This window comes from Diceros bicornis, chromosome 31 (genome assembly GCF_020826845.1).
Source record: "Diceros bicornis minor isolate mBicDic1 chromosome 31, mDicBic1.mat.cur, whole genome shotgun sequence".
Classification (NCBI taxonomy): Eukaryota; Metazoa; Chordata; class Mammalia; order Perissodactyla; family Rhinocerotidae; genus Diceros; species Diceros bicornis.
Genome location: NC_080770.1, coordinates 16,365,013 through 16,381,675, shown reverse-complemented (window position 1 = coordinate 16,381,675; position 16,663 = coordinate 16,365,013). Strand labels below are relative to the sequence as shown.

Genomic DNA, 16,663 nt, shown 5'->3' with positions numbered 1-16,663 from the left:
TGTCTGGGCCCTCAGTGCATGCTCCTGCGTCCACCCTGGACGCTCTCTCACTCTGGGGTAACAAATCCCAGCCACCATGGTTCCTTACCTGACACGATCTTCTCAACAACCATGAAAGGCATTTGGGAAAGGACGATGGCCTGAGTCCCACCACTAATCAGCTGTGTGACCTTGGGCCAGTGAGTCAACCTCTCTGAGCCTCAGTTTACCATCTGAATGGGGATAATGGGACTTCAAACCTCATGTAGGTGTTGTGAGGGTTAAATGAGACAGTGAAATGGACAACAAGCCTTGCCCAGTGCCTGTCACCTAAATGTTCAATAAGTGATGGCCAGAAATAAAAAACAAACCTTACATTTCGAGCCATTGGTGGCATTTTTTCCACTTCTCTTCCCTCTCTCCATACTTTTCCCAGATTAGGGAATTTCAGGGCAGGGGCTGGAGTAGAAGAATCTCTAGAAATCTCACCCAAACTAGGCTAGTGGGGACCTAGAGTGATTCCCATTTCTTGAAGATACTCCACATTGTGTTTCTGAAAAGCCGGTGGTGTTCCAGCAGCTTAGAACCATTGCACCCAGAAAGTTCTTCCTTCGGGTTAAGTTAATCCCTCCAACTCCGGCTGAAGTTCTGGCTTATTAGAGATGAACCCCTGAGCTGATCATAATTTCCTGCTAACAATCCTGTCTGGTTTTATCAGCCATTTGGAGCATGTGTGCTGCTGAGAACAGCTCATGAAAATCACAAGAACAAAACCCAGCAGGCTTGCCACTGCGGCAGGCGTGGGCTCCGCCCTGATCAGCAGAGGGGACCTGGCAATCCACTGAAGTGCTCTGTGCCTCAGTTGCCTCATCTATAAAATGGGAATGTCCACCCCTGTGGACGTGTTGACAGCTCCTCTGGCCAAGGACAGCCTAGCCCCAAATGGCCAGCTTTCCCCACAATGTTTGGGGTTACACGAAGCCCAGTGAGCCATCAGTTCACGGGAAGCAGGGTCACACGTTTTATTAGATGGCAGCTAAATCCCCAGCCTCACCTCCTCCTGATGAAACCACCCCATCCCCTCCACGAACACTCAGCCAGACTCCATGATGCATCTGTGACTTTAATGCCTGGTCAAGCACATGGTTCACCTGGCTCCCCCTGGAATGGAAGCTGGAGGGGACACTCCTCCCAGCCTGAAGCCTGGCCCCCAGGAACTGGCCACCTAATGGGATTGCAAGTGGTTTAGAAACCACGTCATCAGATTTCCGGGATGGAGATTGGATTCTTCACTTTGTGGAAGAGAAAAGGTTTAGCACCTAAATCTATACACATCTATCAATAGTCTGGCTGATTTCAATTATTCAATCAACAAAGCAGTCATAAATATGATGCCCTCCATGTGCCCTGCCTCCCACCCCTACACCCTACTTCCCCTCTGCCCCCCTGATGCCTGGGCCCTGGGGGGATTCTGATTGTCTGCTGGGCTCATTTCCCGCAAGCTGGCCTGGAAGGTGACCTGCGTCTCTCAGATGGATCAACTAGTGAGACCAGGATTCCCACGTCAGAGAGCACTGGAGAGCTGGCCTGAAACTCTGCAAACCCTAACTCCCCTGGCTCTGGGGCAGAGAAAGGGAATGGGAAAAGCACACCTGTGGCCAGGTGAACCTGGGAGAGGGTCCACACCACACACATACCCGCGGCCCCTCCCCCACAAACTAATGACTAACAACCTAAGAAGGAAAAAATGAGCAGAGAACGGGCCACCAAGGGGCTCTGGCCCCCAGTTCAGGAGGTGTGTGCGTCCATCACACAGAGAGGATCAGAGGCAGAGAGGGGTCAGAACCAGAATTAGGAGGGCCGGTCCTCTCCAAACTTGAGGGTGAACTCTTCGGCCTCCCTGTTGAACTGCTCCGGGTCCTGTATCAGCAGATCAGCAAGTTTCACCCGGAGGGGCTGGCTCAGGTCTGGTGTATTCACCAGCACACTGAGGGCCTCCAAGACTGGGGAGAGAGCCAGATCAGGACATCAGGATGGAGAGAAAAAGTCCTGGGAAGGAGGCGACGGCTACCCACTCCCAGATCCCCCTGAAACTCCACACTGTCTCCTTGGGGGACCCCAAGGAGGTTCCATCTCTTGGGATGGCTCTACAACCAAACCAAACGCCCCCACATTCTTCGCTGATGATGCCCTGACTGGTTATATCAGTGGTTTTCAAACTATGTTCCAAGGCTCCAGAGAAGCTTCCCATCACGGGGTCGATGAGATAAACGGGGTTTCCTGGTGCCACTCCCTCTCCAACAAGAACAACTTTGTTTTTCTCTGTTTGATATTAGGATTCCAAATAAACTTTTATTTGGGGAAAAGGGTTCTGAGGCTAAGTACCACTGCCCCGTGGCTCTTATCTTTCACAGATGCCTTTGGGAAGCTGGTGAAGGCATGGCCCATCTCTCCAGCAAGTGCACATACGCATACGCACAAGCATGCAGTTCTGAGTTAAGAGCACTTCATGGACCCCCTGAAACTCATCCAAGGACCACACCTCCCTTCCCCCGCAGGATCCTTGTTTCCGGGGTTAAGAACTCCTGAGCTGGTCCAGAGGCACACCGATTATGCCCATAGGCTCTAGAGCCTCATTGTCCAATATGGTAGCCACTAGCCACGTGTGGTTATCTAAATTTAAATTAATTAGAATTAACTACAATTAAGAATTCAGTTCCTCAGTCGCTTTGGCCACGTTTCAAGTGTGCAATGGCCACACGTGACTACTGACTATGGAATGAGGCAGTGCGGCTACAGAACATTTCCATCACTGCAGAAAGTTCTGTTGGACAGCGCTGCTCTAGGGTCAGCCAAGCCTGGCTTGGAATCCCAGCTCTGCCACTTGCCAGCTGTATGACCTTAGGCAAGCGCTTCACGTCTCATAGGTCTCAGTGTCCTCATCTGTTAAATGGGTCTAATGATAGCACTCCCTCATAGGGATGCTGGAGGATTAAATGAAGCTGGTGCGTGAAGCTCTTAGCACAGTGCTGAAAGGGCTTAATTAAGTGATGTGTATGGTCATGATTAGCCCAAGCCCCTCACTTGTCATTTAGGGCATGGAACCCTGGAGAGGAACAGAGACTTCACCAAGGTCCACAGACAGAGCAGTGGGCCTTCTTATCCCAAGCCCTTCCCTCTACAGCCCAGCTGCTTCTCTCTCCCCACTGATCCACAGCAATGTTGCTCTGTCACACCTGCCCAGGTATACCAACAGAGCCAGGAGCAGGACAGCCAACCCAGGATCTCAGGACACATCCCTTCCATCTGATGTCAGGCTCAGCTGAGACCCACAAATTTTTTTTTTTTTTTGGTGAGGAAGATTAGCCCGGAGCTAACATCTGTTGCCAATCCTCCTCTTTTTGCTGAGGAAGATTGACCCTGGGCTAATGTCCGTGCCCATCTTCCTCTACTTTATATGTGGGACTCCTGCCACAGTATGGCTTGACAGGCAGCACGTAGGTCCACACCCGGGATCCAAACCTGCGAACCCTGGGCTGCCGAAGCGGAATGCATGAACTTAACCACTACACCACCGGGCTGGCCCCTGAGACCCGCAATTTTTATCTCCTCTCTTTGGGGCTTTTCTAACTCGAAATGGTCCTGTAACCCCCATCCAGCGTCGGTCCTCCCCTTTAGGCAAGACCCAGCCCCACCTTGGCAGGTCTTGGTGGAAGGCTTCCAGTTCTCATTGCTGATGATGGGCAGGCACACCTGTCCGTCGTAGTCCACATTGGGGTGGTAGATCTTGGTTGTGAATTTCACTGTGGGGGGCCTGAACGGATACTCCTCGGGGAAGTCGATGCGCAGCTTGAAGGCCTTGAGGTTGTACGGTGGTTTCTCCTGTGCAAGAGAAGGGGTCAAGCTCTGTTCCGAGGCACGGCTGCTCTGAAGAGATCATTTTGCTCCTCAGGCCTTGGTCTGGGTTCCCCTTTCCCCGCCCCTACCCCAAGGTCCCAGGCATCCTCTGCTCCACTCCTAGGAAGAGTGGAGGGGACACAGATGGCACCTGTGCTCATTTGGCAACTGAGCCGTGGATTAGCAGAAGAGTGGAATCCAAAAGAACACTGGCCTGGGAATCACAAAACTTGGATCCTGGCTTTGCTGTGCAACCATGGGCCAGCTGCCTCCCATCTCTAGGCCTCACTTTCCTCACTTGAAAAATGGGTAGGGGCCGGCCCGATGGCGTAGTGGTTGAGTTCCCGTACTCTGCTTCGGAGGCCCAGGTTCGCAGGTTTAGATCCTGGGTGCAGACCTACGTACCGCTCATCAAGCCATGCTGCGGCGGCGGCCCATATACAGAGTAGAGGAAGATGGGCATGGATGTTAGCTCATGGCCAATCTTCCTCACCAAAAAAAAAAAAAAGAAAAGAAAAGAAAAATGGGTAAAGTTTGACTAGATGAGCTCTAAGGACTGTATCAGCTTTAAAGTCTTTCTGAGAATTACAGAAGAGAAGAAGGACAGACATCCTCCCTTTGGGAGCTGCTAGCAAGTACAGGAGAACATCATTACTGGGGGTGAGGAAACAGAGAAAATGATGCAATCATACGAAGTCAGGGGCTTGGGAAGGTAAAACGGTGCAGCCACTGTGGAAAATGGTACGACAGTTCCTCAAAAAAAAATTAAACAGAGGGGCCAGCCTGGTGGCATAGCGGTAGAGTTTGCTCGCTCTGCTTCAGCAGCCCAGGGTTCGCAGGTTCGGATCCCGGCACGGACCTAAGCACCGCTTATCAAGCCACGCTGTGGCGGCGTCCCATATAAAGTAGAGGAAGATGGGCACGGATGTTAGCCCCGGGTCAATCTTCCTTGGCAAAAAGAAGAGGATTGGCAACAGATGTTAGCTCAGGGCTAATCTTCCTCACAAAAGAAAAACAAAACAGGGCCGGCCCCGTGGCTTAGCAGTTAAATGCGCGCGCTCCGCTGCTGGCGGCCCGGGTTCAGATCCCGGGTGCACACCAACGCACCGCTTCTCCGGCCATGCTAAGGCCGTGTCCCACATACAGCAACTAGAAGGACGTGCAGCTATGATGTACAACTATCTACAGGGGCTTTGGGGGAAAAAATAAATAAAATTATTTAAAAAAAAGTAAAACATAACATTAAACAAAGAATGACCATAGGATCCAGCAATTCCACGTCTGGGTCTATACTCAAAAGAACTGAAAGCAGGGACTCGAACAGGTATTTGCACACCCGTGTTCAAAGCAGCATGATTCCCAATAGCAAAAGGTTGAAACAACCCAAACGTCCATCGAGGGATGAATGGATAAACGAAGTGTGGTCTATCCCTACAGAGGGATGTTATCCAACCTGAAAAAGGAAGGAAATTCTGATACACGCCATGACATGGATGAACTTTGAAGACATTATGCTAAGTGAAATAAGCTACACAAAAAAGAACAAATATTGTATGATTCCACTTCTGTGAGGTACCTAGAATATTGTCCAATCCAGACATAAAATGGGACAGCAGTCACCAGGTGCTGAGGGGAGGAGGAATGGGGAGTTAGTGCTTAACAGGTACAGAGTTTCAGGATGGGAAAATGAAAAAGATCTGGAGACAGATGGTGGTCGCGGTTGCACAACAATGTGAATGCACCTAGTGCCAGTGAACTGTAAACACAAAAGTGGTTAGGATGGTAAATACTGTTATGTATGTTTACCATGACAAAAAAACAAAAATAAAAACTTGGGGCTGGAGTGACCGAGGGCTGCCACTAGAAGACCCTCTAGACTTTCAGCAACCTGAAGACTTTCCTGGGCACCTACTCTGTGCCGCCCTGTGCTAAGGGTTCAACACACATTAGCCCATGTGGCAGAGTGTAGGGGTTACAGACTTTGGAGCCACCCTGCCTGAGTGTGAATCTTGGCTCTGCCACTCACTAGCTGTGTGACCTTAGGCAAGTAACCTAACCTCTCTGTGTTTCCATATGGGAATAATAATAGACTTCTTCATAGGGCTTATGTGAGGATTAAATGAGTTAATTTATATTAAGGGCTTAGAACAAGGCCTGGCATGTGGCAAGCACTACGTATGGGTCAGCTATTATGATAGGTATTATGGAAACTCACAACTATGAGCATCTCCATTTTCAGATCAGGAAACTGAAGTTCAGTGTACGTAAGGAATCTGCCCAGGGCCACAGTGGCAGTGGAAGGGAACCAGCGCTGTCAATTCTACATCTCCACACATGAGCACTACTCTACACCCCTGGAAGGGAGGAACCCCAGAACTTGGGTGACCCCAACACAGGGCACACAGGCCTTCAGGCCGGTTTGAAAGCTCCAGATCCTTTCAGAACCTTCATTCTTTTTTTTGTGTGTGTGAGGAAGATCAGCCCTGAGCTAACATCTATGTTAATCCTCCTCTTTTTTTTTTTTTTTTGCTGAGGAAGACCGGCTCTGAGTTAACATCTACTGCCAATCCTCCTCCTTTTTTCCCCGAAGCCCCAGTAGATAGTTGTATGTCATAGCTGCACATCCTTCTAGTTGCTGTATGTGGGACGCGGCCTCAGCAAGGCCGGAGAAGCGGTGCGTTGGCGCGCGCTCAGGATCCGAACCCGGGCCGCCAGGAGCGGAGCGCGTGCACTTAACCGCTAAGCCACGGGGCCGGCCCAGAACCTTCATTCTTGAGAAGACAGGGCAAAGACAGCTAGAAGGACATATGTATCGAAGCACAGAGTCAAGGTTTTAAGAGAGCTCCTCTTCCTTGGCAAAAGGCAAACAGAAGCCACAGTGGCCATGAGTGTGTCTGAGATAAGAGGATGGGCAGCTAGTGGTCAGACAAGAAAACGTTTCAGCTTTTATGTTCTCAATGACAAGAGGAGGCTGGGGCCTGGGAAGCAGAGACAAGGCCAAGGGTGAGGCCTTAGAGAAGGATGGGGAGTGTCTGTGTGTCCTGTCTGCAGGGGGTGCACGCTGGGCTTCCAGGGTCCTAACAGAGGAAGGAGGTGACAGCGTCTGGGGATGAGAGCCCCGGGAACCAGCCCCAGCTCTGCCTCGAGTTTGCTGTGTGGCTTTGAGTGCCTCTAGGACTCAGTTTCCCCATCTGTAAAATGAAGAAGTTGGACCAGACAGAGGGCTTCATGCTGCACCATAGGGTCAGCTGAGAAAGTCCTACTTCCTTCTAAGTTCTGGGTTAAATAAAGCATTTTGCTATTCTCCCAGCTGTGCCACCTTATTCTGTGTGAGCTTGGACAAGTCACTTAACCTCCTAGGCCTCCATTTCCTCAACTGTAGAAAGATGATGACCTTCCTTGTGGGGTGGTTGAGAGGATTCAGTATAACCTCACATGTCATGTACTGAAAATGGTGCTCAGTCCACTGGGAATTCTCAACGAATGTGAACTCTTACTACTAGTTTTATAAGCCTCATCCGGCTGTAGGCTTCCACAACAAAGATGTGACCACCTTGGTGAGCATGCAAATTGAGACTAAGCCTTTGAAGGGCAATTTGTCTGCTGGTCCCACAGACCTTCCCCTGCCCGCCAACCATCCCCTCCTTTATGGCTTCGCCAGACCCCATCAGGCGCCCTTAGCTGGCTCCTCTGCATCAAGCTTTGGTCTCCCGGTCCTGGATTCTTTCCAACTAGCATGGTTTTTCAGGACCCCAGTATGGCTGGAAGGTCTCTGGCTAGTTCCTGGGGACACACCGACCCACCTCAGTCTTGCCCACCATTGAAGTCCTCTGATTTCATAGTAGTCTCTGAAATGTGACCTTCCCAAGGTTTTCCTATCACCCACCTTCTTCCTTCTGACCTGTTTCTCCCCTCTTCATTCCCATCATCTCAGAGCTAGCCTCCTGAGAGATCTCATCAGTCCCTGCATCTCCTTCTAGCATCTTCTTCTCCTGGTCTGTGAGGCCTAGAGCAGGTGTCCTCACTCCAAGCCAGGTACATGGATTGCTTCAACCCAGCAGCCCACAGGACATGACAGAGGTTCAAATGTTGACCTGACTCAAGGGCTTTTCTCCATTTTTCTGGACTACAGGTCAGTTGACAGAGAATATGGCACAACCCAGGCCACTCTGTTGTCAGTAAAAATCCTAAATAATCAAACAAATTGTTTCCTTTATATTCCAAAGAGTTAAGAAAAAGCTGAACTATTTTAATTTTTATCTCCAAGTAACCAAAGGCGTATAGATGAATTTCTCAAAGAAAATATCTTCTGTCACTAGTAATTAGATGACAAAATAAAGATCTTGCCCTCTGACAGTCCTTTGGAATACAGTTTTCAAAGGGAGATTTCATCAAGATGATATCTAATAATAGAGAAAAATCAGAATAGTAGAGACAAGTTATCCATGTTGTCATATGGAACAATAATTTTCTGAAATATGATCTTAAAAGAAAACAAACTATATTTTAGATCTAAGGAAGCAAATTCTACCAACTGTGGGAAACAGGAAGTTTATTCCTACCCCTTGACAAAGGTCCAAGGGATCTTTTTTCCTTCTCTTTTTTTTTTTTAATGCTGTTTGCTGAAGCTTCTGTGGTGGGTTTGGTGGCTACTGGTTTGAGGAAGGGGTCTCCTACCAAGTCCAAACGTCTTTTAGCCTCTTCATCAGTCTGCCTCGACCTCAGAAGCAAGGATCCAGAGAGAGACCCCCTCTACCATGATAACCTCCAGTAAAGAAAAATGTCTCTAACGCAGGGAAAATTCTTGCCCAGTCCTAACCCTCCCTGCCCAGGCCTCTGGCCTGAGTCACCCCCATCTGAGGCCACAATCCCTGGGGACACTCACGGGCAGGAGGAGTGCGTGCCACACCAGGATGTCGGCGGCATCGCTGAACAGGTTCTGCAGGTACCGGGGAAGGTTCTTCTGAAGATCCTCCAGCTCCTGCGGGGGGCACAGACAGTGGACAGTGGGCCCTCTCTCCCCTACCTCAGCCTCCTCCCCCGTCCCAGCAGCAAGCTGTCCCAAGTCCCAAAGGGGACACCCTAGGGAGAGAAGCCAACAAAGTCAGAGCCCCCATTTACTGAGTGCTTAGGATGTGTAGACACGGTGCCAAACGCTTTAAGTGAATTATCCGATGTTAGCCTCACCCCAGCTCTGTACGTAGCAGGTGGAGGGAAGATGCAGATCCCTGATCCAGATTTTACAACTTGGGAGTAAATTCTCTTAGGAGCCTTTTCTCCTGAAACTGAGGTACTTAACCTCCATCCTCTTGTCCTCACCCGAGGAGTCACAAGTTCCTAATTCCCTCTCTCCCTTCCTTCCGTAGCCTCCGCTGAGTATCCAGCATGACATGTCCTTACAGTGCTCAAAGCAGTGTGGGCAGCAAAGACATCACCCCATCCCTGTCAATCTCCTCCAGACCAGGGCTGGGGCAGGGAAATGACTCAGGCAGCCCATGGCAGAGGAGAACTCCGCAGAGAAACAAGGGGACAAGGAGTGACTCGCCTTCCCAGAAATGTGGCCCAGTCACCTGGACATCACTGAATTCTCCCGACAGCCCTTTCCTGAGTATCCTCTGTTGACACTTGACTAAGACAGGGCCCAACTCTCCAGAACTTCATTGGAGTAATGGAAGCAACATGAATGTGATTATGTGAATAATGTGGGGATACATAACAGGGAAGGAGAGGAGAGGGGAGCAGGAAGGCTTTGCAGAGGGTGACACTGTGAGCTGAGCCATGCAGAATAAATAGGAGCCCATGGTGCAGAGAAGGGAAGAGGTACCAAGGCATAGGCCCAGTTAGAGCAAATGTGTACAGTGTGTCCCATGCAAGATTAATAATTATTACAGAAAAAGGGTTCCACAGTCAAGTACATCGGGAAACACTAAGCTAAACGGATTTCTTTACTGCAGGACTTCACAAAGCCTTTAGTATACTGTTGTGTATCATGAACCTCCAAGATGTGAGCCCACAGCATGCAGTACTTCTCAAATGTATTTGACCAAGGAACCCCTCTCCCCCTTTTGGGGTCCATCCTGTGGGGCAACAGACCATTTTTTTTGGAAAAGACCAATAACAGATAAAAAGACACTCAAGGGCAGGTCATATTCCTCTGGAACACCAGATGAGTGTAAACCAGTGGTTCTCAATCAGGGGTTATTTTACCCCCACTCTCAGGGCATTTGGCAATATCTAGAACCATTTTGGGTTGTAACAAATGGGGGAAGTGCTACTAGTCTCTGGTAGGTAGAGGCCAGAGAGGCTGACAAACATCCTACAAAAAATTATCTGGCCCAAAACGTCAATAGTGACAAGGTTGAGAAACCCTAGTGCAAACAAAGGCAGAGAGAGAGCTCCAGCCCACAGCTGGAGAGGAGTCCTTTAACACTGTGTCCTGTCTGACCTTTATCTGCCCCCCAACATAGAAACACATGCCTGTCCCCCATTTCCTATCCCTCAGCCCATACTCCATCTCTGTTCATACAACAAACTGCTTCTTGCACCTTCTGCCCAGAGTGTCTGACCTCTCATTTACCTTTTACCCCACACTAGAAGTATCTGCTACCATAAGTCATAGTTCTAGCATCATCTGTGACTCTTTGGCAAGAAGGAAGCCCCAGGTTGAACAGAGAGGCTCTGGAATGCACATTTTCCCGACTTCACTATAACTAGGAACACTTGGACTTTATCTGTTATGGATGAGTTCTGCCAAAACTTTCCCCAAGCCTGATGATGTTGAAACCCGAGCTAGGGGACACGGCTCTTTCCTGTGGCCTGTTAGGAAATCATCTGACTCAAGAGAACAGAAAACGAAAGTACAGAGCTCACTGAAAGAAACTGCAGATGGGAGCCCCATCCACCTGGGCTCAAATCCCAGCCCCATCACTCCCAACTGGGTGACCCTGGACAAGCAAGTTATTCTCTCTGAGCCTCCACTTCCTCATCTGTAAAATGGGCATACATGACTTATCTCACAGAGTTGCTGAGAGAATTCGATGAAATAACTAATGTAAATTGCCTGGCACTTAATGGTGCCAATGCAACAAATACTGGCTCCCAGCTCCTTCCCACTTGGCTGGAAAGACTCTCTGCCCCATTTTGCTGCCAACCTTCAGATTTCAGTTCTTCTGAGCTGAGCCTGCTCTGGGTGCCCCAATCCGAGATCATGTTCTTCTCAGAGGCTGAGCGTAGCAGGCCCTCCTTCACCCCCTTCAGGCCTGCCCCCAACTCCGTACATTGAAGGGGCACTGCTGAGAGACTCAAAGCCTGGGAGGTGTCAGACCCACTTCACCAGGATTGTCCTCCCTTCCCGGTCTATCTTCATCTCCTGGCTGCACCGCAGCCCTCCAAACACCCTGGGTTTTCCCCGCTCTTGGGGGAAATCGCCCCCTCCCCATCCTTCCAGACCTCATTTCAAATTGTGTCCCTGATTGGAATGAACTCACCGAGGGCAGGATTTTTGTTCGTCTCTGCCTCCCTAAATCCTAGAACAGGAGCCAGCACACAGTAGGCATTCGACAACATTTGCAGAACGAATGAATGCATGCCACCTACTCCAGGACAGCTCCAGGACCGCCTTGGCATCTCTTCCTACCGAGAATACCCAGGGAATCTTGCTCCCGACTCCTACTCAGTATCCCATACTTCTCGGGACGCTGATGTGGGTACCAAATCATGGGGCGGGGCGTGCGCTACTCCAGGGCAAGGACCTTTTCCTGGTTATTTCAGTTCACAACCCACCCACCACTACCCCCAGCAGAGCGCCTGGCTCCAAGAAGACGCCAAGGAACCCTTCCCGCACCTGAGACGCACGCAATTGTTACCACAAGTTTCTGGCAGGAGAAATGAAACTGAAACCAGTTTGGGGGGAGCTGGCTCATCCCCATTCCCAGCACAGCTCAGGGCGCCAGCGACACCCTCGCCTGATGTGTCCTCACCCCTCAAAACTCCAGCTCCGGCGCCTCTCGCAGACCCACTCCTCTGGGGAGGGGGCGGGGATGACAGAGATTCAGCCAGCCCTGGTACCAGATAAACGCGCTCAGAGAGCGGAGAGCCGGGGGAGGGATGGAGGGAGGAGGGAATGGGAGAGCGAGGGGAGCCAAGAGAAAGGGGGCATCCTACATGCAGTTACCTTCGCCACCCGCTTGCTCGCTGACATCTCGGGACCGAATGTGGGGCTTCGCGGACTTGAGCCAGACTGTGCCCCGACCGGCGGACTCGGCGCGCCCCGCCCGGGGGACCCCGCCCCCGAGAGCCCCGCCCACGCCCCGCTCCCCCAGCGCGTACGCGGGAGCCGGACAGTCCTGCCCCCCACCGCCTCTGCTGGGACTAGGGGCCGCCGAGGGGAGGATCCGCCTGCGCCCCGGCCTGGGCCCCGGCGCGGTGGGCTCCGATCCCCGGAACTTGCGCTCTTTGTCGGGAGCCGCCGCGGGCCCGGGAGCGCGCGGCGGTGCCAGATCCCTGCGTCCCGCTGGGGGGCGCCGCGCACCAGGCAGCAAGCGCTCGCGGCGCGGGGCCGGGGTCCGCCCATCCGGGTTCTAGTTCCAGCTCCGCCGCCGGAGGCCCCCCCATCTCCATCAGCTTTCCCACAGCGCCCCAAATATACACTCTCCCTAAATAAATAAAAAACTCTTGGTATGCAAATACAGCTCCATCAGACCGCCGCCCTAAGCCCCCTCAACGAATTCCTGGAGCCCCCTGGACAAATCACTTTCCCTCTCTGGGCCCAGTGCTCCATCTCTAAAAATGGATGGGGGCCACGGTAGACTATCTCCCCTCCAAGGACCCCTCCCCTGGCAGCTTGGGATCCTTTGTGCTGTCCAGCATTCGGTGGTGAGACTGCAAGGACCTTTCTCCCAGGTGGCTGCTTGGTGCAGAGCCCCGCAAGGGGGCGCTGTTGGGCCCAGTCTCTCTTGCTTTGAGGATTCGGTCGACCCTTCATTTAGTCCCTGGTTAAGCTTAGCATTTAGTAAGTGCCTACTATATGACGATTTGGGAAACAGTTGAGTGGGGGAGCTTCCCTTATTTTACCACTGGGCCATTACAAACTGCAGGTCTACTGTGTGCCCCGCACACATAGGCAGGAATTTCCACCCCTCTCTCCAGGGACAGAGACCCCTTCCGCCAGCCCAAAGCTGAGGCCACCGTGGAATTGCAGCTCCTGAACACGGAGCAGCGTCTGGGGAAGAATCTGCTAGTAAAAATGAGTCTCCTTGGGAGGATTGAAGCCATCTTCCTCACCCTACTCCTTTCAGTCCAAATGAGAAGAGAAACCAGCGTATTTTGAGCACGTTTTGAGTTCTGAACTCACTACTTCATGTAGTTTTTATCTAAGTGTCTTGGAGCCAAATGACTTCTCAGCTCAGATGTGGGATGTATTTGCAGAATGATTAATTCTGTTTAATTCAATCCTATAAACTTTATCCGGGCATCTTCTACATGCCAGAAATGAATAAGCCACTGTCCCCAATCCCATAACATAGGTAGAGATGAGGGAATGAGGCATCTGAACCATCTCAGTTAACCAGCATCTACTACTGAGTGCCAGACACTGACTTTAGGGAACACTGCGATGAGAAAGTGGGGTCCCTGCCCTTGATGAGCTCTCCTACTGGTGGGACAGAGGGAAAGAATGCAGCCCTTGCGTTTTTAATGCAAAGCAGTAAGCACAAGCCTATCAGGAATCATTTGGTGCTCTGGGAGCCTGAGGAGGGTCAACTTGATCCTGCCTCAGAGAGGGACAGAGGTTTCCTGGAAGAGATAAAAATCTAAGTGAGTTGCAAAGCATGATAAGGGGAGCAACCCCGTGGCCTAGTGGTTAAGTTTGGTGCACTCTACTTCGGTGGCCCGGGTTCACAAGTTCAGATCCTGGGTGTGGACCTACACCACTCGTCAGCTGTGCTGTGGCGGTGACCTATATATAAAATAGAAGAAGACTGGCACAGATGTTAGCTCAGGTTGAATCTCCCTCAAGCAAAAAGAGGAAGATTGGTGTTCAACATCATTAATCAGCAGGGAAATGCAAATCAAAACAACACTAAGATATCACCTCATGTCCATTAGAATGGCTATAATCACCAAGACAAAAAACAACAAATGTTGGAGAGGATGTGGAGAAACAGGAACCCTCATACACAGCTGGTAGGAGTGCAAACTGGTGCAGCCTCTATGGAAAACGGTATGGAAATTCCTCAAAGAATTAAAAATAGAGATGCCCTATGATCCAGCTATCCCACTACTGGGTATCTATCCAACGAAGCTGAAATCAATAATCCAAAGAGGCTTATGCACCCCTATGTTCATTGCAGCATTCTTCACTATAGCCAAGAAGTGGAAGCAACCTAAGTGTCCCTCAACTGACGATTGGATCAAGAAGATGTGGTATATATATACAACGGAATACTACTCAGCCATAAAAAAAGACAAAATCGTCTCATTTGCAACAACGTGGACGGGCCTGGAGGGTATTATGTTAAGTGAAGGAAGCCAGAAAGAGAAAGACAAACACTGTATGATCTCACTCATGTGTGGAATATAAACCAACACATGGACAGAGAAAACTGTATTGTGGTTACCAGGTGCAATGGGGGTGGGGGGTGGGCACAAGGGGTGAAGGGAGACATGTATATGGTGAAGGACAAACAAAAATGTACAACCCAAAATTTCACAATGTTAAAAACTATTAAAACATGAAAAAAAAAAAAAAGAGGAAGATTGGCAATGGATGTTAGCTCAGGGCTAATCTTCCTCACAAAAAGAAAAAGAAAAAAAAAAGAATATGGGGTGAGGGTGTTCCAAGAAGAGGGAACAGCATGAGCAAAAGTGAGGTGGCAGTGTATACAGAAACTGAAAGTGGTTCTACAGTGTGGAGCAAAGCCTGTCCACTGCTCTGTGGTTCTCCTTCCTTTCCCTTCGGAAACTCTGCATCCCTGAAGTGAATCCAGAGTCCTGGATTTAGCCCAGCTTCCCCATCCTGGGATGGATCCTAAACTCTCACACAGCTGGGAGGCCTGCATGCGCGGTCTCCATGTCCTTCCACAATGCAGACCTTTGTGTGTCAGAAGGAGACCCGGATTCTAGTTCCACATCTGCCCCCCAGTGCAGCATGGCCTTGGGTGGGACGTAGAAGCTTCTACCTGCTTCCCAGGACCCCTGTGAGGCTAAGCTCACAGAAGTGGAGGAACTTTGAAATCTATAAATCCAAGAAATAAATACTCAGGATTAAATCCCAGTTCCACTATTATTGGCTGAATAAACTTGGGCAAATTACTTAACTTGTCTGTGCTTCTGTTTTGTCATCTGTAAAATGGGGCTAATAATAGTGGATGTGAGGAGTAATGAATTGCTATTTGCACAATAAGTGATAGTTATAATAATAATAAATACTAAAATGATGGCAGGTGCCCGTCCAGGATCGAATGTGCTGGCTTGGAGGGAGAGATTACTGAGTTTGCTCCCTTAGAGCAATGGCAACACTATCTTCCTCAATAGAGCTCTTTAATTCTCTCTGATCTAGTCATTGGTGTTTATTCATCCATTCCAAAAATGTACTGAGCGCTTACTTATGCAAGACCCTGTGTTGAGCACTCTGGGGGCCCCGGGAAGGGCTGAGGCCAACTCTGTGTCTTTACCATTAAGTAGGAGAGATATTCATCTGTAAGTATAACAAAAGATTGGAGGAGAGAGGCCTCTAAGTTACTTATATGTGGAATCTAAAAAAAAAAAAACCCAAAAAACAAAAAAAATAACGAACTCATAGATACAGAAAACAGATTGGTTGTTGCCAGAGGCAGGGGATGAGGAGTAGGTGAAATGAGTGAAGGGGGTCAAAAAGTACAAACTTCCAGTTAAAAAATAAATGAGTCCTGGGGGTATAATGAACCACATGGTGACTATAGTTAATAATACTGTATTGGATGTTTGAAAGTTGCTAAGAGAGTAGATTTTAAATGTTCTCCTTATAAGAAAAAAAAATTGTAACAACATATGGTGACAGATGTTAACTAGACTTACGGTGATGAGCATTTTGCAATATATACAAATATCAAATAATTATGTTGTACACCTGAAACTAATATAATGTTGTATGTCAACTATATCTCAATTAAAATGTTTTTAAAAAATTAAAAGATGATATACCAAAAATAAGAGGCCTCAAGGCTTGACTTACTGTCTGTTTATTGTGAGCATAAAATGAGATTGTGTACATGAGGGGCACCTTGTAGGTACTAAAGTTACCTCACCTGTTTATAATGCAGAGTTCTGGGTGAGAGTTTCAAATTGTTCAGAAGGCTCCAAGGACCTTTGGAGCGTCTTTGAGGGGGGGACTGGTTTAGGACGGAGCTGTTGTTTTCCTCCAGGCCCTCTCCCTGGGCTTGTTCCTATCTGGGGCTGGGAGGGTTAATCTCAGAATTCCCCTAGCCCTCCCTATCGCCCTGCAGCCCAGAGAAGTTCTCAGGCAACCAAAGGAGAGAATTTCCTGCTTCTTTTGATTGAGGAAGGGACACCCTCTTCCTGTCTGCCTCACATACCTCCTTCTCCTGGGCAAGTCTCACACATACATACACACACACACACATACACATACACACACGCATATACAAACCTCTCCTCACAGACTACACCCCAATGAAGGTGAGCCCGGCCCTTGTGGGTGAGGTGGAGGGCATGGTTCAGAGGTAGCCATGGAGACAAGGAGCCCCAGGAGAGGAGCGAGGGGGATTCCTGCCACTAGACCAGGAAGATG

At 49.7% G+C, this 16,663-nt stretch overlaps 1 protein-coding gene across 1 annotated transcript; it reads right to left on the bottom strand.

Annotated features, from left to right (window-relative positions):
* Positions 1 to 1,082: 1,082 nt before the first annotated feature.
* On the bottom strand, positions 1,083 to 12,145 carry UBE2L6 (ubiquitin conjugating enzyme E2 L6). Its single transcript, XM_058526867.1, has 4 exons — positions 12,050 to 12,145; positions 8,762 to 8,857; positions 3,675 to 3,861; positions 1,083 to 1,982 (listed from the first exon to the last, which is right to left on the bottom strand). The coding sequence occupies exons 1-4, from the start codon at positions 12,074 to 12,076 to the stop codon at positions 1,831 to 1,833; spliced, it is 462 nt and encodes a 153-aa protein (XP_058382850.1). The 5' UTR covers positions 12,077 to 12,145; the 3' UTR covers positions 1,083 to 1,830.
* Between the last annotated feature and the right edge of the window lie 4,518 nt (positions 12,146 to 16,663).